The 23,594-nt window shown below is 42.7% G+C and overlaps 13 protein-coding genes and 1 non-coding gene across 14 annotated transcripts; 7 read left to right on the forward strand and 7 right to left on the reverse strand.

Moving 5' to 3' along the window:
• Positions 1-824: 824 nt before the first annotated feature.
• On the reverse strand, positions 825-1,598 carry PUMCH_001283 (uncharacterized protein; the record flags this gene model as incomplete). Its single annotated transcript, XM_063020343.1, has 1 exon — positions 825-1,598. One exon carries the CDS (start codon positions 1,596-1,598, stop codon positions 825-827), a length of 774 nt encoding a protein of 257 aa, XP_062876413.1.
• Positions 1,599-1,786: 188 nt separating this feature from the next.
• On the forward strand, positions 1,787-3,295 carry PUMCH_001284 (uncharacterized protein; the record flags this gene model as incomplete). The annotated part of the gene is made up of 1 exon (XM_063020344.1): positions 1,787-3,295. One exon carries the CDS (start codon positions 1,787-1,789, stop codon positions 3,293-3,295), a length of 1,509 nt encoding a protein of 502 aa, XP_062876414.1.
• Positions 3,296-3,392: 97 nt separating this feature from the next.
• On the reverse strand, positions 3,393-3,857 carry PUMCH_001285 (uncharacterized protein; the record flags this gene model as incomplete). Its single annotated transcript, XM_063020345.1, has 1 exon — positions 3,393-3,857. One exon carries the CDS (start codon positions 3,855-3,857, stop codon positions 3,393-3,395), a length of 465 nt encoding a protein of 154 aa, XP_062876415.1.
• A 1,006-nt stretch (positions 3,858-4,863) lies between these two features.
• On the forward strand, positions 4,864-7,038 carry PUMCH_001286 (uncharacterized protein; the record flags this gene model as incomplete). The annotated part of the gene is made up of 1 exon (XM_063020346.1): positions 4,864-7,038. One exon carries the CDS (start codon positions 4,864-4,866, stop codon positions 7,036-7,038), a length of 2,175 nt encoding a protein of 724 aa, XP_062876416.1.
• A 685-nt stretch (positions 7,039-7,723) lies between these two features.
• On the forward strand, positions 7,724-8,908 carry PUMCH_001287 (uncharacterized protein; the record flags this gene model as incomplete). Its single annotated transcript, XM_063020347.1, has 1 exon — positions 7,724-8,908. The coding sequence occupies one exon, from the start codon at positions 7,724-7,726 to the stop codon at positions 8,906-8,908; it is 1,185 nt and encodes a 394-aa protein (XP_062876417.1).
• Positions 8,909-9,262: 354 nt separating this feature from the next.
• Positions 9,263-9,742, forward strand: PUMCH_001288 (uncharacterized protein; the record flags this gene model as incomplete). The annotated part of the gene is made up of 2 exons (XM_063020348.1): positions 9,263-9,265; positions 9,560-9,742. 2 exons carry the CDS (start codon positions 9,263-9,265, stop codon positions 9,740-9,742), a joined length of 186 nt encoding a protein of 61 aa, XP_062876418.1.
• A 93-nt stretch (positions 9,743-9,835) lies between these two features.
• On the reverse strand, positions 9,836-11,896 carry PUMCH_001289 (uncharacterized protein; the record flags this gene model as incomplete). The annotated part of the gene is made up of 1 exon (XM_063020349.1): positions 9,836-11,896. The coding sequence occupies one exon, from the start codon at positions 11,894-11,896 to the stop codon at positions 9,836-9,838; it is 2,061 nt and encodes a 686-aa protein (XP_062876419.1).
• A 339-nt stretch (positions 11,897-12,235) lies between these two features.
• PUMCH_001290 (uncharacterized protein) lies at positions 12,236-12,967 on the reverse strand (the record flags this gene model as incomplete). The annotated part of the gene is made up of 1 exon (XM_063020350.1): positions 12,236-12,967. One exon carries the CDS (start codon positions 12,965-12,967, stop codon positions 12,236-12,238), a length of 732 nt encoding a protein of 243 aa, XP_062876420.1.
• Positions 12,968-13,208: 241 nt separating this feature from the next.
• Positions 13,209-17,240, reverse strand: PUMCH_001291 (uncharacterized protein; the record flags this gene model as incomplete). Its single annotated transcript, XM_063020351.1, has 1 exon — positions 13,209-17,240. One exon carries the CDS (start codon positions 17,238-17,240, stop codon positions 13,209-13,211), a length of 4,032 nt encoding a protein of 1,343 aa, XP_062876421.1.
• Positions 17,241-17,619: 379 nt separating this feature from the next.
• PUMCH_001292 lies at positions 17,620-17,691 on the forward strand. The gene has a single exon. It is a non-coding gene; the product is annotated as a tRNA-Glu (tRNA).
• Positions 17,692-17,966: 275 nt separating this feature from the next.
• On the reverse strand, positions 17,967-18,557 carry PUMCH_001293 (uncharacterized protein; the record flags this gene model as incomplete). Its single annotated transcript, XM_063020352.1, has 1 exon — positions 17,967-18,557. One exon carries the CDS (start codon positions 18,555-18,557, stop codon positions 17,967-17,969), a length of 591 nt encoding a protein of 196 aa, XP_062876422.1.
• Positions 18,558-19,443: 886 nt separating this feature from the next.
• Positions 19,444-20,787, reverse strand: PUMCH_001294 (uncharacterized protein; the record flags this gene model as incomplete). The annotated part of the gene is made up of 1 exon (XM_063020353.1): positions 19,444-20,787. One exon carries the CDS (start codon positions 20,785-20,787, stop codon positions 19,444-19,446), a length of 1,344 nt encoding a protein of 447 aa, XP_062876423.1.
• Positions 20,788-21,525: 738 nt separating this feature from the next.
• Positions 21,526-22,425, forward strand: PUMCH_001295 (uncharacterized protein; the record flags this gene model as incomplete). Its single annotated transcript, XM_063020354.1, has 1 exon — positions 21,526-22,425. One exon carries the CDS (start codon positions 21,526-21,528, stop codon positions 22,423-22,425), a length of 900 nt encoding a protein of 299 aa, XP_062876424.1.
• A 429-nt stretch (positions 22,426-22,854) lies between these two features.
• Positions 22,855-23,493, forward strand: PUMCH_001296 (uncharacterized protein; the record flags this gene model as incomplete). The annotated part of the gene is made up of 1 exon (XM_063020355.1): positions 22,855-23,493. The coding sequence occupies one exon, from the start codon at positions 22,855-22,857 to the stop codon at positions 23,491-23,493; it is 639 nt and encodes a 212-aa protein (XP_062876425.1).
• Positions 23,494-23,594: the final 101 nt, after the last annotated feature.

Below are 23,594 nucleotides of genomic sequence, written 5' to 3' on the forward strand. Positions count from 1 at the left end.
ATTAACTTAATATCTTTGTCAAGAATAGATAGTTATGTTTTCAGGTTGAATCAAAATTTCCACGAAAAATCGTTCTAGGTTGCGACGAAATTATAAGGTGTGTAATTATTTGCACTGTTTGTCGAACAAACATGCCCGCAGCCTAAGACTAAACTCTTCCGAAAATGCGTAGACTCGAAAACGAGGAATTCGAGCCCCACAGCCGATTTTCAAAGAGCTAGCCTGAATAAAACGAAGTATAAACCTCTCGCGCTTGTTCCAGTGGCAGTTCTGTCAGTCTCAACCTGAAACACGTATCTGCAGGACGAACTTAAGATGTCATTGCAGAAACCTTCCGTTCAGCACCAAACTCAGAGACCTGAGCGCACGTTTTGCTTGTAAAAGTCCCTGTACAGTTCGAACTATGAGAAATGCTAAGGGATCTTTAGGGAAAGCTTGAATAGAGTGAAAGAAAGCTCTTCTATGATGCACTTAGTGATCAATCGATCCCTCCTTGGCTACGTCTTCCTGAACTGGGTAATTTCATTCTTTAAAAATTTTTTATGGGAAAAGGATGTAGACTTGCAAAGCTTAAATCTTTTTGAGAATGATATCTCATTCTTTTGTCGTCTGGCACTGTCGATGACACACACATAATTAGCTTTTAATAGAAGTACGATTAACGAAAGAAAAACCATTAAAATCTGCTCAGGATCAACAAAAAGCCAACATATTCTCAAAAAACTAATGAGATCTTGTCTTTGTATGAATATCTTTATTGTCGTGAAGTCGTTAATGATAAAAAAAGCCCATATCTTCTATAAATAATGAAAGCAAACTGAATTTTAAGGTATTTGCATACTACGCAAAACCTCTGTTCCACACTGATGTAGCTTCATGAAGATTTCGTTGTCTCCAGTTAATTGAACGAGGCTTCGAGGAATGGTTTTTGCGCGACGTAGGTACCTTCCATTTTCTCCAGTCTCCAGTTTTGTACTTTCCATGTGAGTCTCAACATTACGCTGTAGTAGCAAAATGATCTCAGCAATGAAAGCAGATGCCATTTCCCAATTGCTAAGAAGAGCCCGCTCCGAATCGCATACAACCATAAGGGCATACTTCCGCTCGCCTCCGCGCGCATGCAAATCATTTATGCTAAAAATTCGACTGAGGGAATAGCCAGTATTGGTATCCCCGAAAAAAATTGGTTTCAGTGGCTCTGCTACAGCCTCGACAGATAGACATTTCATCACCAATTTGGTGAGACAGGTAAAGATCCGCTCTGACTGAGGGTACAGAGTTGAAACGTACGTGACTTTCTCTAAAATTTCTTGTTGCGATGACTTCATTTTTGCATCCATCTTGAAATGGGCACCTAAGCCACTGGTATTCCCATAAGAAGGCTGTGGAGATAAGCCGTTTGCGACTTCTTTAGTTACGAGGTCCTCGAAATCCGTTGCCACGCTTGTTATACCACTGGGCAATACAAGCGAGCAACTCTCACATCGAGCGTATGACGACTTGGCTGACAACTCCGATTCTTTTCGTTGTGTACAAAGAACCGTGACTGGGCCATGGATTTCGCAGAAATGAGCCATACAAAACACGAAGTTAACCATCCCGCACAATTTGGAATGCACCCAGGCTTACTCAAACAATTGTGCTGGTTGGTGTAATCAATTACGATAGAATATACGAGTGGTGAACACCATGAGGTTTGATCTGGGGTTTGCATGCATCTGGTGTACTGGTGTGGTGTTTTAGATAACAAGAACCATCCTTCGAACACAATCACTGCAACCAATTGATGGTGATTACGTTTCATCACCTCAGCACGGTGACATTTTGCAACTTGCGGCCGAACAAATGTTTGTCCGTCCAATCAGAGTCGCTGCTGCTTTTCTTTTCGCTACATACAGCGTCAAACGAGCTTCTATACGTCAGTGAGCAAGCGGAATACGAAACCAATGCCAGTTTCGGTGCGATCTGCTTACCAGATTACGAAAAGAATTTGAGTCAAATTTGTGTCAAACTCTGGGGGCTACGGCATAATTCTGAGCAGTATTCATTGCTCTACAATGTTCAAGTGAACCTACGAGATTTGGTGTGTATGCGAAATGCATCACAAGGATTTGAGTCGAGCCAAATTATAGATAATTCAATGATCTTCGGACTCCAGGATGTCTCTTTTGTGGTCAGATCCGACTTAAGAGTACCTATACCATCGCCTACCATGTCTATAGTGGAGTATGCCAAAAGCAAGCTGACAATTCCGCGATCATCTTATACGTATGATGATGTGAGGCGTCTTTGTAGCCTTTCCAATGGCATCAATGATTTTGCTGCATCTGAGAGCAAATTGTGTGAGGAAATTGATAGAATTGAGGAAGAATTCCTGAATGCCTCAACTCAAGAAAAGCTTCGTTCTTTAAAAGTACATCTTCATGATCTCCACAAGTATGTTGCAAAACAACACTCACTCAATGACGAACTTCTGTCTTCTATTTGGGCCAAAGAAAGACAAGTGAAGGCGCTACTGTCTTGCTTGAAGGACGAGATTCCACCAAAGTTAGAGCTTATTGCTGATAAGCTCGATATAGTCAAGTCTGAAGTTGCGCCCATTTTTGAGGCCCTACAATTTTCCATTTATCCAGATTTGGTTGAGCTCCTTCGCACGATATGTGGTGTAATAAGGGAAGTATTTCCGATCCATTTAGACGAGAACGGATGCAATTACTCAATTGCACATATCAACTTCCCAGCCAATATTCTGGAGATTCTCACAGAATGTTATGAACCCCAGTTTGTCATGGTTGGCTCGACTAGCGAAAGCTCTGTCGAGAGGATTAACGCAGGTCTATCAGTAATAGTCCACCTACTTCTACATTTGTCCTCATTATTGGATATTAAATTGAAATATGGTATTGTACAAAACAAATCGCACTACTTCTTAGTTGAGATGTGCTCCCTGTTTCGGAAAGTATCTAGCGCCAACTCAAGTTACGCTGGTGAGTTTGATCTAGTTGAGGCACGATACCCGTTGTTTTACGATGCTGCTGGTTCAGAAAAGATAGCCAAAGTTGCTGGCCCTGTGAAGAGCTATGAGTTGAAAAATCAAAACTTCGAGCGTGCCCTTCTTCTCCTCAAGAAAAATGTCATAGCATTCAGTTCGGACGTAATGGATCTCTATTCGAAATATCTTTACGGCAAAATGGAAGTTGGAAAGCTCACCAGCAACATCCCAGTCGAGTGTATTGACAATTTTGTCTGGACAATTAATTATTTGCTACTCTTTATGACGGCTCCCCTTCCATGAACCTCTCTGTCAAGCCGACACCTCCCCTTGCATGTGTGTATAAATACATACCCGTCTTTATTTGTGCAGTTTTTATATACTAAGTTTATTGAAATGCTTACAATAAAAGGAGCGCAACCACACCCAACACTGCTCCATGTGGACTATACTGCACAGCTCCAGCAGTAGAGTGACTCGAAGACGAGGAGGATCCGGTGGCCCGTACACTGGAGCTACCGGCAGCAGCAGCTGTGGCCGAGGCAAGCTCGACACGAATGCGTGAATACCATGGCAAGCGAGTTGCAAAAGCCTCCAAAGTGCCGATATTAATGTTTGAATCTGTCAACATCGTGGTGTAGGAATCATCAGTATACGTAGCAACCTGCATTGCCAACAGAGTAACCTCAGGAGGTACACTAGCAGCAGTTCTTATGTAATCAACATACTGTCTGCCGTTACTCTTGAAATCGCCCACTAGAACAGTGAGAAATTGTGCTTGTGCATTTCCAACGGTGGTCTCAGCCGCAGATCCTGCTAGCATGGATACAAGGGCGCATGCACCGGTCCAAATTTGAAACTTCATTGTGATATGGATCTTATGAAATTGATTGAATTGTGAATAGATGATGCTGTTGTGGCTGCAAATTTATGAATTGCCAATACCAGATAACAACGTTATGACAAAGATATTATTTTTACTGAAAAATATACAATCGCGAGATGACAGGGGAGGGCAAAGTATTTATATCTCCAAGGTTGCCTAGCTCTGAAATCATCCGTTGGTGGCACCAGGCTGGATTGGTACCAAGTTTCCCCTTTTGGGTAAAGACCGTGGCTGTATACAGGTGCCAACGATTTGCAGCCAGATTAGGATAGAGGAAGATTTCGCAAGCCAGAAAGTGTGATGACAGGGGTGAAATATGGGGTATTGCCTGCTTAGATCAAAAATTTGGAGGCTGTGTTTCAGATTTTCGGCTTCTGGTCTTCTGCCGACGGCAACCGAAGGTCGGGATGGCCGAAGTATATTTTGTGGTGCAGGAATAGTGGTCCGTCCATTTCGACTGTTGTATTGTTTTTATGACCTTTTCCTAAGCAGTGTTTTTCGGACAAAACAAAAATTTCCTACTAGTTGCTAATTGAGAATCTTTAGAGATTGAGGGGTGAGATAGTTGAAAAAGCGAACCCTCTTCGATTGTTCTCGTCTGACTCGGTACAATCAGATTCACAATGAAGGGTTAGATTAAGACTAATACACATCACAACAGCAGATATTGGAAATTCATGGAATCGGCAGAATGCAGTTATTCTTAATTGATATTTAAACGTATTCTCAGTCAATTTACGGTTCTCAGAGCATATTAAAACTCCACCGGTTTAGAATACACTTCGTGACGCAAAACAGCGTTTTCAAGAAGTAGCAAGAAATTCATATCAAGAAGCAGCTGATACCTCGTATAGCATCAGTTTTACTCTTAATTCGCGACACAGTATCTCGTTGTCTCATTTACATCCAACCCGTCTCCAGGTTTGGCCTGTACACACGCACAATTTCCAGTATCTACATTTTACAACCACCTTCTTCACAAAATATGGCACAAAACCCCCCACAAACCTCGGTTCCTCCGGGAAATGGCGCTGCCCAGCCACGGCCAGCCAGCCGTCCCCAACAGCAATACTCTCAGGCTGACTTGAACCGCATTGTCATGGAATATCTCAACAAGAAAGGCTTTCACAAAACAGAAGCAATGTTCCGCCTAGAAAGCTCCAATTCCCCTACTCCTGCGGTACCCGCAGTCAGCACTGCTACAACACCTATGGCAGGCCCCACCGAAATCCTGCGGCCTCGTGATGGAATGCTTCCGCGTCCAGATGCTGACCGTCCAAGAGAGTACATCCAAAGTCTGCAACCACCGCGCCAAATAAGAGAAGACGAAGAAAGAGCAAAGATAGAGAATGATCCTGAAGTATACTATCGTGCCTATTCGACGTTACGTAGCTGGGTTTACTCGTCGTTGGACTTGTACAAACCTGAATTGTTCCGGGTATTGTATCCATTGTTTGTTCACTGCTACCTCGAGCTTGTCTCCAAGGGTTTTGTGGCACAAGCGAAAACTTTTTTTGACAAGTTTCTGTCAGATCATTTGGCTCTTCATGGAGTAGAGATCTCCCAGCTTGCCGGCATATCGCTTCCTGGCCACATCAGAGAAAATAAATTGGCCCAAGCATACCGTTCCAAAGAATATCGAATCTCCGTGTCCAAGACCAGTATGTACTTACTTCTCCATTTCTTGCTTGAGAACGAGGCTGTCGGAGGATCTGTCTTGATTGGAATTATCAATCAGTATTTAAAACCAGTCATCTCAACACGTACAGAGCGCGTCGTCCGTGAGGGAGAGGCAGACCCTAACGAGGGTCTTACTGGATTTGTTGCAAACACTACCGAAATTGACAAATTCAATGAACAGTCCGTTCTGTTGGGGAAGTTGCCTCTAGAGCCAGAAATCGAAAAAGAGGTGCAAGCTGAGCTCAAAGTCAAAGACGAGAACACAGAACCAGTCAATGGCAAGACTCTAGTAGAAGAGTTTGAGGAGCTCAATGCCCCAGATAAAGACTCACCATCCGCTGATTCGATTCCGCTACCCATGAAAGATGCAAGTGACATCAAGAGAATGATTCTTGCAGTCGAGGACTCTCGCCTCAAAGTCAAACTTGGTGCCATTCAGGCAAGTGCTCCATCTGTGTGTATGTACACTTTCCACAACACAAATGCTAACCTCACCTCCTTGGAGTTCAATTCTGATTCGAACTTGGTCGCCGGAGGTTTCCAGGACAGTTATGTGAAGCTCTGGAGTCTCGACGGTCGTCCTCTCCGAGCATTGTCTAAAAAGGATCCGCACAATAACAGCGATTCTAGAAAATTGGTTGGCCACAGTGGGCCAGTCTACGGTATGTCATTCTCTCCAGACAATCGCTACTTGATCTCTGCTTCTGAGGACAAAACTGCTCGATTATGGTCCTTGGACACTTATTCAGCCTTAGTTTCTTACAAAGGCCACAATCAACCAATCTGGGATGTGAAGTTTTCTCCCATGGGCCATTACTTCGCCACTGCCTCCCATGATCAGACAGCCCGTTTGTGGGCAACTGACCATATTTACCCACTTCGTATTTTTGCTGGTCATATCAATGATGTGGACTGCGTTGATTTCCATCCAAACTCGAATTACGTCTTCACTGGTCTGTCAGACAAGACCTGCCGTATGTGGGATGTGCAAACCGGAAATGCTGTCAGAATTTTTATGGGGCACACAGGACCTGTGAATTGTCTTGCGGTGTCACCCGATGGTAGATGGCTTGCAAGTGCTGGTGAAGATAGTGTGGTTAATGTGTGGGACGTGGGATCAGGAAGAAAACTCAAGAGCATGCGTGGCCATGGAAAGTCCTCCATCTATTCGCTCGCTTTCTCTAAAGACGGAAGTGTCTTGGTGAGTGGTGGTGCCGACAATACTGTCAGAGTCTGGGATGTGAAGAGAAACACTCAAGATGCTGGCCCACTTCCAGAGGCATTTTCAGGAGATGCATCAAGGGATGGAATGGGTGGAGGAGCTGATGGTGCAAAGAAACCAACCGAAAAAGCAAATAGAAAGGAGATTATTGCTACTCCAGATCATATGACGGCCTATTTTACCAAGAAAATACCTGTCTACAAAGTTCATTTCTCTAGACGTAATCTCTGTCTAGCTGGTGGTGCCCTCAATCCTTAGAATATATGTAACATAATCCTAATAAAATGACAAGACGATTTTGCAAGCAGGATAAGTGCACTGAGCTCGTAAATAAATCGATGTTTTGTCATTTTTTTTAGTGTAGAAGAAAGCCCTTGAGAGTTGGTATACCCATGTATATGAAAATGCAGATTCTTCGGCATCGCTCAAAAATCCAATTCCTTTGCTTCTGATACAATAATGGTCTTGAAAAACCTATTGTTTTCTCTGAAACGTGATTTTTGTAGATCAAGCTACAAACCCACGAAGGTTCGGTTGTGCATCGACCCATTTGATCGTGTCTCAAGACTACGAAAATTGTACAACAGAATACAACATTGTTTGTTGTACCTAATTGCGCAGATGCAACCTCAAAACCAATATCATTCAAATATTTTCATCAGTGCATTTTACATTTGTGACGGGAATGCATCAACTGCTTTAATCTACAATTCCAGTATCTTTCAATCGAGGCAATAGAATTCCAAATTAAACTCCAGAAAATAATAATAATATACAATCGTATTTAAACCACACATCCAGTTTTATTCCAAGTTTTCTTGTATTTTAACGACATTCATCTCTCTGAAACCTAGCTGCAGCGGCACGGGTGTCTTACTAACATAGCATTTGAAAATCCCTTCTGCACTACCTTCAAGATCAAACACTTATCTCTACAGAAATCATGGACGCAGCTCAAAAGTACGAGCTCATCACTAAAGACCTTCAGGAGGTCTTAAATGGCCAAATCATCAAGGAGATCTTGGAGAAAAACGAGCGTCCCCTCAAGATCTACTGGGGAACTGCACCAACAGGAAAGCCTCACTGTGGATACTTCGTCCCAATGATTAAATTGGCTCATTTCTTGAAGGCAGGATGCGAGGTTACTGTTTTGATTGCCGATCTTCATGCCTACTTGGACAACATGAAGGCTCCATTGGAAGTGGTCGAGTACAGAGCCAAGTACTACGAGGCAGTTGTAAAGACCATTTTGACCTCGATCAATGTTCCTATTGAGAAGTTGAAGTTCACCATTGGCCGTGACTATCAATTGACTCCTGAGTATGTGATGGATCTCTTCAAGCTTTCCAACAAGGTCTCCCAGAACGATGCCAAGAGAGCCGGTGCCGATGTGGTCAAGCAAGTGGCCAACCCATTGCTTTCCGGTTTGATCTACCCATTGATGCAGGCTTTGGATGAGCAATTTTTGGATGTAGATGCTCAGTTTGGTGGTGTGGACCAGAGAAAGATCTTTGTTCTCGCCGAAGAGAACTTGCCAGGTATTGGCTACAAGAAGAGAGCACACTTGATGAACAAGATGGTACCAGGTTTGGGCCAGGGCGGTAAGATGAGTGCTTCTGACCCTAACTCCAAGATCGACGTTGTTGAGGAGCCAAAGGTTGTCAAGAAGAAGATTGGCGCTGCCTTCTGTGAGCCTAAGGTCGTGGCCGACAACGGCTTGATTGCATTCATTGAGAACATCGTTCAGCCAATCCAAGAGTTGAAGGGCGGTGAACCTGGCGCTTTGCAGTTTCACATTGACAGACCTGAGAAATACGGTGGTCCAATCACTTACACCACTTTGGATCAATTGAAGGCCGACTACGAAGCTGATATTTTGAAGCCTGTCGACTTGAAGGCTGGTGTTGCTGACCGTATCAATGAGCTTTTGGCTCCTATCAGAGCTGCCTACGAATCTGACCCAGACTTCCAGCTTGCCTCCGAGAAGGGTTACCCAGTGGATGCTCCTAAGGAGAAGAAGAAGGAAAAGAAGGTCAAGAACAAGGGAACCGGCTACCCTGGTGCCGGCAAGCCAAAGAAGGAGGAGGTTGACAAGCTTGCAGAGGATTTGGAGAAGACTAACGTATAGATAATTACACTAATAAACATGGAATAGATTTAATTTTGTTTCCCTTTGAAAGCGAGCTCAGTTCAGTATTTAAGGCGCTATTTTTTTATAACATGCATCTTGGATTGTCTACTGTTTTACTTCCAAGTCAAAAACATATAGTACAGGAAAGCGTTCCAAAAAATCAAAACAAATGATGCCAATTTTTGTAGACGTCAACCTCTTAATTTTTTTCTTTTTTCTGTTGATGGCTTTGCCATTTTGTCATCGAGCCAGAGGCCTATTCATCGAAACCCGCCCCGCAGCCAATGAGATACAGGCAATACTCAATCCTCACTTACACTCTCATTAGAACTACCAAATACTCCAGTCAAGATGGTACGTACCGATCACACAATGCATTTGCATGCAAAAAAAGAGGCACTGGTCGTTGCATAATTCTCATACATGTCTTTCTCGAAGTTTGGATTTGTTTTTAGGGTCGAAAGTGGTCGATGGAACATCACTAAGGATCTCTCTGGAACCAACTATCAATACAACTGAGGCATACTTTGTGTAAACGTCAAAATTTGATTTTCGAGTGAAGGCCAGTCTCTACTACGGGTTCAGTGCCCATTTATGCTTCTGTCCACGAATCTGTGTTTCCCACACCAGACCATACTAACACATCAGTTCTCTGCTTTGATCAAGAGAAACTCTCTCTACGTGGCCACCATTTTCACTGGTGCTTTTGCTTTCCAAGCTTTCTTCGACGCCACTCTTACCAAGTGGTACGAGAACCACAACAAGGGTAAGTTGTGGCATGATGTTAGAGGTAAGTTCGTCGAGGGTGCCGGTGATGAGGACGACGAGTAAATGCTTTCTCACAATATATTAATGCATAAATAAGAACGTTTCTCATGGAACAATGAAAATATAGACAAATATTCGTCAATCATTACTTCTAATCTATAATATGTAGTCATCACCCAAGAGTGAGTCCTGAACCTCGAAAAATTCGGGACTGTCAGTATCTTTTCTGCTTTCCTCCAACTGATCTAGTATAGACTCGAAGTTTTCCGCGTATTTGAACGTGTTTAATTCGGTAAGTCCATACGCTTTCAAGTTGTAGAGACCAGTGGGACCCTGGCGACTCGATATCTCAATATAAATATCCCTCACTGGGATTCTCATGTTGACTATACTGACGGGGAGTTTGATATGCTCGATGGCCCTGGAGCTTCTAAGTGTCGCTTCATGAATTTTGTAGAACTTTGACAAGTACTTGTTTTCCGACAGTCGATAGGCGAACGGCAGTCTGTACTCCAAATACTGCTCCAACTTTTTTGCATCCGAGCGTTTACGGGGCTTCACATAAATAGAGATCAGATCTGGCATGTGAAGGCCTGGGGGTTTTGCTGAGCTAGGGTTGTTGAGTATCAAATCGGTAATAATGATCGGACTTGAAAGTCGGATTCCAACCGTGCACTTATGAGATTCACACTGCCAGAATTCTCCTCCATCAACAAGAACGTTGTTTGCGTTATACTTCATATTCAGCGCAGATCTGAGACCACTGGATGTGAGTAGGTCATACCAGCCAAGAAAGAAAGACCCTACTAAAGATCGATTCTTATGAATGTCAGAACCTATCGTTGTCAAAAATCCTAAGATTCGCGAACCGAGCTTGTAATCTGCGAAATTAACCTTCACGGATCCCTTCCCCACCACCTCGAGTAGATTGTCTAAAACAATCCTGTTGCCTGCAACGCTCAAGTCAATGTTTGTGCTATTCCTCAGTAGATCAATCTTGTCAAGTATACTGTTAACTTTAGCCACAAGAGCTCTGTTGTTTAAATTCAATCGTTCATGCAATGATTCCTCGAACTGGGACTTGGTTAGAAACTTGACACCAGAAGTATCAACCAAGTCATTGATATATGCTTTGAATTGTGAACCGTTCAGCTCAATAAATTGCTTCCACGATGAAGTCTCATTAGACTTGTTACCCACATTATTAACGAAGGAGACAAGGAAGTCGTGGAATTCAGGGAGGTAATGGATTTTGTTGTCTTTAACAAAAACTGGCACAAGCCCCGGAAGTTTTTCCAAGAGGCTATCGACTATATCCGACTTTATGGCCAGCATATCGTTGTTGAGTCGCTGAAGTTGTGCTAAATTCAGTGATATCTGACTGATTCGCTTTTCAATCTCTTCTGGCTTCTCAGCGACAACTCGGTGAGTGCTATCTATTTTCGTTTTACAATCTTGAAGCTCGGCCTCAATTTTCAGTAACCTAGCAGAATCCATTGGCTCTTTTTGCAAAGCCTGAAGAGAAGCTTCCATCGAGGCAATTTTCAGATAGACCGACTTGGTGAAAGACTCCTGTTTTGTTTGGAGAACATCAACTTGTTGGTCCAATGCGCTTGAAATCTCATTTAAAACACCCACGCGCTGTGACACTTCTTCCAATTTGGCATTAACGCCGGTAAGATCGACCTGCGGTTCAAGCTCTCTCCACGTCAAATACTGAATTGGAATCAAAAACAAAACTGCCATCCCGAGAAAAAATCCAAGCATTTTAAGGAAAAACATACTCAGAGACGTTTGGCTAGTTTGAGCTCTAGGATTGGCGTCCTGAAAGAGATTCTTCGGCAGTGCATTGGCAGGATTTCGTGCCAGACCACCCGAACCAATAACTTTGCTGGAACTTTTAAGTCGATGTCGTTGCTTGGGCGTAGACTTCGCGGGCGCGCGATCGTATTCTTGATCTTCAACCTGGGTCAATTCATCCTCTGATTCCTCTTCGTAGCTGCCACTATCCGTGAACAATTTGAAGCCAAGATTGTAATTATACACATCTAAACCATCTGCATCGTCAGCATTAGTTCCATTGAGAATATCTTGGATCTGTCGGTCGTAATTATGGTGAGAGATGGGTTTGGCGGGCCCAACGTGGCTGTGAAGATGTATGGATGCATCGTCGTCAGTATCGCCTCTCATTTGAGGAATCTTAGCGAAACCAACCATGCGTCAATAATATTTAGGCACTGGTTTAAGATATTGTAAGTGGTATGGGAAAGGTAAATAGAGAGACGTGAAGGTGCAGCTATACACAGGAGACGTGTGTTTCAGGTAGACATATCAAGGCTGTAGTGGCAATTACATAAAAAAGAATTAATTGAATTCGAGGTCTTCTCGGAACCAATTGAGTGGATTTAAATTTCTTGCCAAATCTGCATCTCGTGGCGTCTCCTGTTAGAAGCACTACAGTTGATCAAAGAAGACGTCGTTACATCAACAATTATCGTACAGTATTTAGCAAAAACACACATGTGTCTATAGTTCTATTTTTCTTTCCTTTGGGTTTCACAAGTATTGGCTGATGTACCCGATAAGCAGCCCCAAAACACAACCTCCATACCCTCCGGCCAATAGCGTGATTGGCCACTGCTGCCAGGGTCTATCCCAATCGAGTGGAATTGGAACAACACCTAACCATGTGCCTAATACACAAAAGAAGCTGCTGCAAAGAATGGGATTTGTGAAGATGAGTTTAAACACCGTCGCGCTTTTGGCCACAGAATACAATTGCTCGAAATCCATTCCAAAAATAATGAGCAAAGGCTGCACAATCATGAGCGAGAGGTGTACACCCAAAATATATGTTTCTGCCAAATATCCATAAAGTGGAGCTCCGAACAACACCAACACAACAAACGCCACGGGCGTGAAAAGCAAGGAAACAAGCGTTGCAACAAGCACTTTCGCTACATGGCTTGAAAAGTTGCGGCTCTGTTTCTTCCCTCTCTTTTCTTTATTAGAGTCTGCCCCAGAGACAACTGATAATACATAGCCATACACCAATTGAACTGCTAGAAGCACCAATGCGCCCTTAACCATAACTCGCAAAGGATTCTGCGTCAACCCGTCTTTGAAGAGACCAATTATTATCAACAAATGGTGCATCGGAAGCAAAAGCGGCGATGTATAGAGACCAGGTATTGAAACCGAAGGGTGGATTTCCTCCTCTTGCGACTCCGTGGGCTGGACAGTAAACGAGACCGTCTTTTTGAAGCCCCGAGGTCTCACCAGCGACATTTTGCTAGGGCGATGAATGTGGGAATGGATAGGAAGATGAAGTAAGTACAGATATGTATTGTATGTGTGGTTATTAGGTGCGTCTGCATGTGTGCGACCTACAAAATAATGAATTGTGAAACAAAGGAAGTAAAATTTACGTAAATTGAAGATTCAATTAGATAATGTATTATTGAATTCTATTCTTTATTTTTCGGAGGTTCTCATTGACCCCGACCGTTTTGCATCGATCTGTCTTGAGCTACAAGTTGTTCAAGACATTTTCAAACTCAATGAGATCTTTCCAAAGGTCCACTGAAACATTTTTGATAGAGACCTTTTGACCAAGTGTCCGCATACGGTCCTGATTGAGCTTGGAGTATTTTCTCAAGAGCTCACAGTCGAGTAGAGGCCGAAGACTCAGGGAAGACTCATTCTTGACCAGCGCAAAACGATTCAATTTTGGGTTCAAGCCACATGCATGGAACTCCTTATCTATGAGCTGTTGTTGGAGTATATACATACGTCTGTATGTCGCCTCACTCACAGGGAACACGGTGTACATAGCTCCCTCAACGGTGGAGCCCACTACTTGGAAGGGCAGGGTGGTGGGGTCTAGCCATGGATTGATTTGTTCGTGTTTCGCGAGCGAGCGCGTGCATGTGGTATTGAAATTTGTGTTGAGCGTTGATCTATGCAAAAGACGCTGGCCGTTGCTGGACGACGGATCGTCCGGATTGTACAGAAGGACATGTAAAGCCTTATCATTGTCAGCAACAATTATATGGATATCTTGATCATACGCAACGAAATCAGCACTTGACACGTCTAGTTCATGTAGATCTTTTCCGAGAGGAATCATTCTAAATGGCTCCGCATCAAATCCAGCCAAACTCACACTCTTTAAGGTATCTCCAAACAACACCAAGTTACCAAAACTTTTTGTTTCTGAAACGTAGACAGATGCATCGAGGAATGCGACTGACACAGCAGTGTTGTCCTTGATATCACGAACAATCATTTTTTGACCTTGTGCTACTAGGAATCTGCCACTTACATCACAGATAGAAGTGACAGCACCCTTTGTTGCCTCTTCGGTAAACTCTTTAAACTTGTGATTGGTCTCCGGCTTGCCAGGTTCCGGAATGATGTCAATGATCTCCAAAATTTTGTAAGAGCCGTTGCAGGCCAAATCCTCCATACGGAGTCTTCCTGTTCCTAACAAAACAAACTCTTTTTTACTTTTAAATCTTTTGGTCTCGCTCCCAACATCTAGAACCACTGATTTAATTTGCAAACCTACCTCGTTGTCCAAAAGTTCAATGGTGTCAATGGTAGTCCACGACAATGGCGAGATGAGTCGAATTTGACCTTTGTAATTGAATGTTCGCGGTTTTTCGGTTTTCAATCCAACGATTGGATTCCCTTCTTCGTCAATGCAATCATATGGTATTTCCTTGAATGTTGAAAGAATCACCGTGCGAGAAGTTTCATGATATGCGACAGATTTGACTGTCTCGCCAATATAAATTTTCTTGATTGGCCACGTATTATCATAATTAAAATCGTTGGGTAACTCGACAATACGTGCGTTCTTTTTCGTGTCGAGATAAATCAATCCGTTTTTGATCTTTTCATCAGAGTATGGAACAAAAGAGACAATAGGAATTTTTGAAAATTTGAAAATTCGAACCTGACTATGTCTGGAACGGGTGATTAAATATGGAATTACTCCAGTGACCATAATGCAAGTTGTACCATTGATATTGGGGAAATAGATCATTCTTCTCTCAATCGAGGTACCATGTGCATACGCATTAAAAGGAGCTCCAGTCATGGGTAAATTATACTGCTTGATAAGCGAATAGCTTTCGCCATCAAAGTACAATTTGTATGAGTAAATTTCACCACCAACTGTAAGAATCGTCAAATATTCTTCTTTCGTAAATTCGTCTCCTAAATCATTGAGAATCACTTGCTTGATGAACGGATCTGGATCTCCGGAATTTATGTCAAAGAAATTGATTTGAAGAGTATCCGAAAAGATGTTCACAAAATCGAGTTGAAAGCATACATCTTTGTGATCGCGACCAAATAAAACGATCCTATTATCACCTGTTACCAAGATAAATATCATCTGTTTTCCTTCTATTGGGCTAACTGCTTTGAGGGATGCAGCATCGCCGTTTCGTTTGCGCTTCTGACCTCTATTTGTGATCAAATTAAGATCCTTCAGCACGGCATTTAAAAGTTTCGAGTTGGCAATGTATCCCGTAGTAATGATTGTGTCTTGGAGGGACATTGGTAATTCAATACGTGTAAAAGATTTGTTCTCAGAGTCAACACTGTAAATGACGACCTCACCAGATGAGAAGAAAATCATGAGAAAGTCATCATTGAACACACTATTAATAATGTCTCCATCTTCTAGCTCCTTCAATCCTTTATCCAAGGACAGAACTTTTCTAAATTTGTTGCTGAACATAATGATATGTCTAGGTGTAACTTGAAGAATGAATTGGCCATGATTGAGCTCGTGCATTGCAATTGTGAGCTCATTATTCACAAAGTGCTTCGGAGAGAGCCTGGCATATGATTGATTGACATCAAAGAGCTCAGATTTTTGGTTCAAGTCATCAGATGTGATGAGGTACTTATTATTAATAGTCCACAAACGATTGAGTTGGGAGAAGCGCAAAGATGACTTGATTATCGGCTGAATAGTGGGTGTGATTATGTTCAACTGGCCACTGAGTCCGAGTCCGCCTGCAGCAAATATTGAGACATCATTAAAGGATGGATTTGGCAACTTTGCCACTATTTTCTCAGTAGAATAATTGCCAAGCGCAAAGGATGATATGGGCGCATGATTAAACAATTCATCCCTTACGATAAATTCTATTTGACCGGACTTGACTTCTTTTTCTTTGTCTTTGTCGTCCTCGTCGTATAGATCTTCGTCATCATCATTGTCCAACATCTTCGAATCCGATGTAGTGACTTCAATTGCTTCGCCTTTATCAACAGCGTTATTGTCGTCGCTGCTCGTGTAACTTAGTTCGACCAATACTGAGTTACATGTGGTACCCATGAAGAAGAGTAGATTATCATCTAATGCAATAATACCACTGTGCTGGTATTTTTGCAAAGACTGGTAAAGATTTTTGTCAATCGGTTCAATGGCAAACTTTTTGATCGTTTTACCATCGACTTCAAAGGTGGCATAATAGAAATCTCCATTCTCGAGGGCAAGAAGTACCCTACTATCGTTGGGAATCGCGCATACAGTGCAATTTTCAAGTTTAATATCCAAGTCTGTCTGATCTTGGAAACTTTTGATAGAAGATGTTATATCTGTGGTATAAGAATTAAGAGCAATGCGTCGAGTAATGCCACTGTTGTCAACATGAATAATCTCGTTACAACCAAGAAGCAATGAGCCACTCAAAGGCGACGGAAGTGGTACGACCTTGTGAATATCGTATGGAAGGTTTTCAATTTGCAAAATTGTAGTGGTAGAGGCTGTTTGAACATCTAAAGAGAGCACTGTGAAGAGAACAGTATCCTTTTCTTTAGGCAAGACACCAGCCCAAGTACTTTTACGATGAGAGACAATTGCCAAAGTAGGATCACGATAGTTGTGGAGAAATTGGAAGTCTATAATTTCACCCACTGTAGGATCCACCGTCTCGATGTCCACCACTGTGCTCGAACCAAAGAGAGGGACCTGGCCACGCTCACGATCTTCATCCTTTTTCTCACCTTCAACCACATCCATACTTTTGGCGTGGCCATCCTCCTCACCATCGATCTCTTCCTCAACCCTATTGAATGGCAATAGAACGAGCATATTGTTTCGGCGCAAACAGAACACGGAGTTCTGAGACGGGCTTACAGTTAAGGAAGATTCATAAACCGTCTCATATGTCAAATTTTGTAGAACGTGTTCATAATAATGCAATGACACGGTGGCTATGTTATGTTTGTAAGGATTCCATTTGATACAAGACACTTTGGCACTCTTCGTGGATACAAGGACGTAATCTAAATGGGGATTTTCGGCCGTTCTTATAGCGCAAAGATCTGTTATGAGCCCTTGCAATTTGTACAGAGCAATGAGTTTGAGCTTGTAGTCGGAAGCTAAGGGCTGGCCATTTTTCAACCGGAGAACTTCGTATATTTCTAGCGTGGTAGCTTTCCCAACCACCAAATGTTTTTCGTTTGAGCTAATGAAGTTACAAGCCAAAGACTTTGACACTGCAGATGGTTCTAGGAAGACATCGTAGGCATTCATTATGGGTTAAGTCTAATTGACAGTAGACAATGCATGAATTGGTGAGTACTCAGTTGGGGTGCACGAAAATGAAGTTCACGCGAAAAAAAAATACAATACGAAGTAAAATCGAATGAATCGGGATTTCAATGTCCATAAAGCATTTTGAGCTGTTAGTTTATTTTGACACCTCTGTATCATTTGTGGGTATGATCTTATAGTTGGACTAGCACTGCTTGATTGTTTAAATCTCAATTCTTCTGAATTGTTGAATATTGAATCATGAATCAATTCTAATAATTCAAGGAAACGGTGTCATCTCAATTATAAGAGCCAATAGCTGTAATTGTTAGCGTATTTAAGTATCATATATAAGTAGCAAATTTATATTTCAAGAAAATCCGATATGGTGTAATGGCTAGCACAGTTCGCTCTCACCGAGCAGATCGGGGTTCGATTCCCCGTATCGGAGTTACTTTTTTGAATTTCATTTAAATGTCTCATTTCTTTCTTTTTGTTTATGAATTTATTTAAAAGGCCTAGTGGCTTTCAAGAAAACTTTCTCAATCCTGCTACTCCACCCAAATAGAGTGTTGTCGATTAGAATGGCTGAAATATGAACCTATCGATAACAACTTGAAAAGATATTGACTCTTGGAATATATTAGTACAAACTTCATTAGAAAAATGCGTAGAATCGATCTTCAAGAATTAAATAGCTTATTTTTATCTCGAAAATGAGATGCATTACGATTTGCCTGCGCTGGGTGGTGGAGCTTCAGGTCTAGAATAAAGTGGCTGCGAAGTACCAGTGGCTGCCTCACCAGCTGGTGCGCTGGCTCCAGTGCTTGTGCCCTGAGATGCACCAGGAGGACCTTCTGGTCTTGGGTACTGTCCAGTGGTAGCCTCACTCACAATAGGAGCATCGCTGCCCATGTAGTAAGTAGTAGTGCTATAGTTCTCATACGTGGTGGTGCCCGTAGCATTGTTTCTCATGTACGCAGGCTCGGGACTCTTCACGTTGGGGTTTTGATGGAAGTTGCCTTGCTGGTCATAGTATCCCATGTCAGCTTCATTAGCAGTGGCGGTATATGTTGGCACGTAATTCTCTTGTGGAGGGTTGTTTGTACGATAAGCTGGGGGAGTTATCCAAGAAGTACCATAAAGCGGAGCCTCGCCTCTTTTCAGACGATTTTTGTTGACTCTAATGGTACCAAACACGGCAATAAGAAGTGCAACCAAAAAGAGAGCGAAAAAGGCCCATCTAGCACCGTTAGAATAGTCATATGTGTAGTAGTATCTCTTGACGAGAGCCTTGGCCTGAGGAATAGCAGCCATGGTGTTTTCAAGTAGTCGAGTGAATGTGGAGGGCTGTTTTGAGACTGGCGAACAGAACTAATACTAAGATTTTGGGAGGCGCTATGGACAAAATGGGGAGATGGTGGTCTTGTCTGCAGTCTTTTCAACAATTTTGAGGAATTCAAGATCCAATGTCAAATTTCGAGAACGTAGGGCACTAAAAAGATTCTGGTTAGGAAATCTCTTGGCTATATATCTTGTGCGGGTATACGGTGGCTACTTCAGGACAGCGTTCCTGCAGGCGCTGCCAATTGGCTTTTTAGGTCACCAATGCAACCCAAGGACAATAAAGAAGTGTCATTTCGTAAACTCATGCGAGCATACGAGGAGCAGTGGCATTATTTTAGTAGGAATGATTAAGTTGTTAGCTTTAATTGGATGCTTTTCTGTTGGCTTTATTTCTATTGATTGGTCGAAATGTAGGAGTCTAACAGTGGAGGGAGTTGCATTCTTGCATTTGAGAATGTACTTGGCGATGTAGTGTAATTTGCAGGTTTGCATCATGGAGAACATAATATGGCTTGAAAAACTGCGTTCGGTTCATGAACTGTCAAATAATTCGAATTTGTGAATGTGTATCTACAAGTGACTTTCTTTGCAAACTAAACGACACAGTCAAACTTGAAGCTCCGACCAGATATGTGCAATTTCATCAACAATTACATACCAGATTTTGGTTGTCTTCAATGGTGCAAATCAATCTACAGTCTAACATAGTGCATTGGCCATTGAGAGTAGCCTCCTAACAATGTGTCTACTAATTGTAACCGTATATCTTATATTATTGAACGTAGCAAATAGGCAATTAAGCGAATCGAACTTCTAAAATTTATTTAACCTTCCCTTTTAAAAACACATCCTGCGTTTATGCGAGCATGAACAAGGCCGGAAGTGCCAAAACGATTGGCATGGCACGGGCAGCACCTCCAGTGTAGGTGCTGTTGAAGGAGATGATAGCTGGAGGTGTAGAGATGCTGGTCTGAGAGTTTGTGACGATGTTGTTGGTAATCACGTTCACAGTGGTCTGCAGGCCCTGGGTGATAGTTGTAATAGTTGTTGGCTTAGGAATTGGAGTGGTTGGAGGGGTGACAATGGTGGTAGTTGTCACAGGTGTGGAAGGAGCAGGAACAGTCTTAGTAGTTTCAGTCACAGTTGTCGACGTCGAGCTGGTAGATGGAACCGGTGCTGGAGAAGGAGCAGTGGTGGTGGTTGTAAGTGGACAGTAAGAAGTGTAAATTGTCGTGGTACCTGGAGCAGTGACAGTCGAGTAGACGACACCAGTGGTCACAGGAATTGGAGTACAAGCATTGTCACTACAAGAAGTGATAGTGATCACAACAGTAGAGACGGTAGTCTTGTCAGTGTAGGTCTTTGTAGTGGTCTTCTCCTTGGTCTTCTCTTTAGTTGGAGTAGTGGTTGGAGTAGTGGTTGGAGTAGTAGTTGGAGTAGTAGTTGGAGTAGTAGTTGGAGTGGTAGTTGGAGTAGTAGTCACGGTGGTGGCTGTAGTGGTTGGAGCTACAGTAGTAGACAATGGGCAGTAAGTGGTGTAAATAGTCTTCACGCCGTTGACAGTAGAAGTTACAACAGTGACACCAGTGGTCACAACGGTCTTCTGGCAAGCATTGGCCGAGCAGCTAGTGATCGTGATAACAGTGGTAACTGGGTTAGTCAATGTGAGAATATCAGTAACGGCACTAGAACTAGAAGGAGCTCCAGTCACGACGGAGTCCGTTCTACTAGAGCCGGTCTTAACACCGCTAGCAGTGTTAGAAGATGAAGCGCCAGCCGCAGCGGTGGCAGGAGTAGCAACAGCAGTAGCAGTGTTTGTTGCCGAAACTGGAACGCCAGTGACATATGTAGTCAACACACCATCGACTGTGGCAGTCACAGTGGTCAAGGTTTGCATATCGGTGGTGACAACACAACCACCAAGAGAGCAAGTAGTTCTGATGAAGGTCAAAGTGGACTTTTGAGTCACATCGTTGTATTGAATGATTGTCGAATCTGGAGAGCTAGAGGAAGTGGTGGTTGCGGCACCCTTGGTCATAGAGCCAGGAGCCAATGCATTGGTAGAAGAGTTTCCATAGTAGAAACTCAGACTTGTGCATGTGGAGGAAATGATTGTGGAAGAGATGGTCAGAAGAGACGAGGTGTCGGCAACTGCTTTTGCAGCCACTATAAGTGCAGCGGTAATTGATGTGAACTTCATGCTATGAGTTGTGGAAAAAATATGTTGGGTTTTGATCGATGCAAGGGCCCTGAGTCGTCTTATATATTCTGGGATCTGAATCGGGGGTCAGCCGCTGCTGGATACTGTTCCTGATGTGTTCCTGGTTCATGACGTTTGTACAGAAAAGAACCGCATTAGTCTTGCAACTAGCCGTTAATCTGCATCACGGCAAAATTGATGTGTGCATATAAGTGTTTACTTTAGGCGTGGCGCGTCGATAGCTCGATGATAATTTCCCACTTATAAACCTAGAATACCTCTAAATCTGTTAAATTTTCACACAAATTATCCTGAAAACACTAGAGTCTACCATATTGTTTTGTGAGTAATTTCATCATTTATCTCGTGAATTATTCACCCTATAGCATCTGCGAGGTCAGAATTATCCTGTATGTTACCAACGATTTTCAGAATAACTAGATAATAACATACAGGTTTAGCTGGTTTCAAATCCCGAAACGGATTCAGGAACCAGCACCTAAAGCAAACAACCAGTAAATGGAATACTCCTATTGTCCAAGACTACGCAACGCATATGAAACTCCGACGGTTTATTGCCACGAAAAATGGCTTCCCTGATTTTTTTTGGGTGTCTGCGCCAGCAATAATTGTACAAGCCGCCGGAACGTGGACGAACACTGGAGAGAATCGGTCACGTGCGCGCATCATTATGGATTTCCCAATTCTCTACTTTGCAGCTTAATCCCTGATCTCCACATGCTTAAATACCTTTTGATCCTACCGTTATGTATAGCTAGTGTATTGGAGGTACTGTCGAAAGAAGAAATTCTTCGAAAACCGATTTCGCTCGTTTATTTCTACGCTCCAGATTGCCGTTTCTGTACCGATGTCACCCCTGCTGTTGACTATTTGTCTAGCATTTATAATCATAACGTAAATTTCCAGATTGTCAAGGTCAATGGCAGAAAACTGAAACCATTGGTCCAATTATTTGAGGTCGCTTCCTTCCCAACCTTGAAGATCTACGATAATGATAAGAAGTCAGTGACTACCTATTCTGGCGACAGACTGATCGATCTGATCGACGATTTCATTGCCAAACATAGTGATGCGCAGGCAGATTTGACAAATGCTATAACCAGGGTGCACTCACTCACCTCGTTGGAACAGCTAAACGATCTCGCAGCTGCAAAAGGTGTTGTGATAGCATTCATGGACAGCACCACCCCCGAGTGGAAACATATGACCCGGCCGTTCCATTATTTCCAGGAGTTGGCCCAACAAAATCCACACTTGGCTTTTGCCACTGCGGAATTGAACAAAGTTGACTCGAAAGTAGTGAGGGAATTCCGTGTGAGTAACTCCCCATCACTCGTCTTCTATGATGGACAAACCGTAGGGGTACTCGGAACATTTTCCGCAAACGAGGTCGTAGATGATGAGCAGACCATCCGGTTCACGAACCTGTTGACTTCGAAGAGTATTGGCACCTGGTTCTCGAATTTGGCCGAGCTTCAAACACATGCAGATGAAGCAGAGTATGTGGATACCATTTTATTGAAACCTGGTATGAATGCCATGGCCCATTCTGCAAAGGACTTTGAAGAGGACATAGAGGGTCAGTACGAACAATTGTTGGGCAAAATCTCGCTCTGAGGCTCACCTTCGGCGCCAACTATAGTAAGCTGAGCTCGTACTTACGGAACTGAAGATTGTCGACATAAAATTTGAGTCAGTTTTTGTAGTATAGAATACTGAGATATGTCGTTAATTAAAGAAAAATCTATCAATTTGATGTATCGTATTGTCCCAATGACGTGTAGTATCGAACGACAAATTTAAAAAATACACAAATCCTACTAATTCTACTTTTAATTGAAGTTAAAATCATTTTCGATTCTGGTCCCAATTACCTGTCATCGGCGTTCAATTTCAGGCTCATGGCGTATTTGTCTAACATGGAAATTCCACAGTCGCGGAAATACCACGTACAACTACACATCCCCAGACAACCCTCTACAACAATTTTCACAGCTGCAAAGACACAGTTGATCCCTCCATCACATTAATCACAATTGCAGCCCAATGAATCTTTTCCGTTTGCTAGGTGACCTCTCTCACATGGTGAGTTGTGGTATCTTACTATATTCCATTGAGAGTAACCGTTCCATCAATGGAATTTCGCTCAAAACCCATTCTCTCTATTTGTTGGTGTTTGTCATTCGTTATGTAGACTTGCTCTACAAGTTTTTCTCGGTCTACAATTCTTTAATGAAGGTGTTTTTCATCAGCACGTCTGTCTACACGTTGTACCTTATGGATAAGAAGTATCCCAAGACTATTCGCGAAGATGTTGACACATTTCCTGTGAAGCTTCTCCTCGGATTTGCAGCCGTTTGCTCTTTAATCTTCACACATGCTTACTCTGTGAGAGAGGTGACGTGGTCGTTCTCTGTATGGTTGGAGGCTGTGGCTATCTTGCCGCAATTGTTCATGTTGCGTAGAACTGGCCTGGCAGAAAATATCACTGTGCACTATATCTTTGCATTGGGTATCTACAGAGCCTTGTACATCTTCAATTGGCTCTATAGATACTTTGCTGAGGGCAAGTATGACTATGTGGCTATATTGGCTGGTATCTTACAGACGTTGATCTACTCAGACTTCTTCTACATCTACTACACCAAGGTGATGCAAGGTAAGAGTTTCGAGTTGCCTGTCTAGAGCGGCAGAGAGGTCAAAATCATACGTCAACACTGGTACAGTTGACTGACAACCAGAATTATCAAACTGATAGAGAGCTGTATTGCTAGTTCAATCTTTCT

Source organism: Australozyma saopauloensis, chromosome 2, assembly GCF_035610405.1.
Source record: "Australozyma saopauloensis chromosome 2, complete sequence".
Taxonomy (NCBI): domain Eukaryota; kingdom Fungi; phylum Ascomycota; class Pichiomycetes; order Serinales; family Metschnikowiaceae; genus Australozyma; species Australozyma saopauloensis.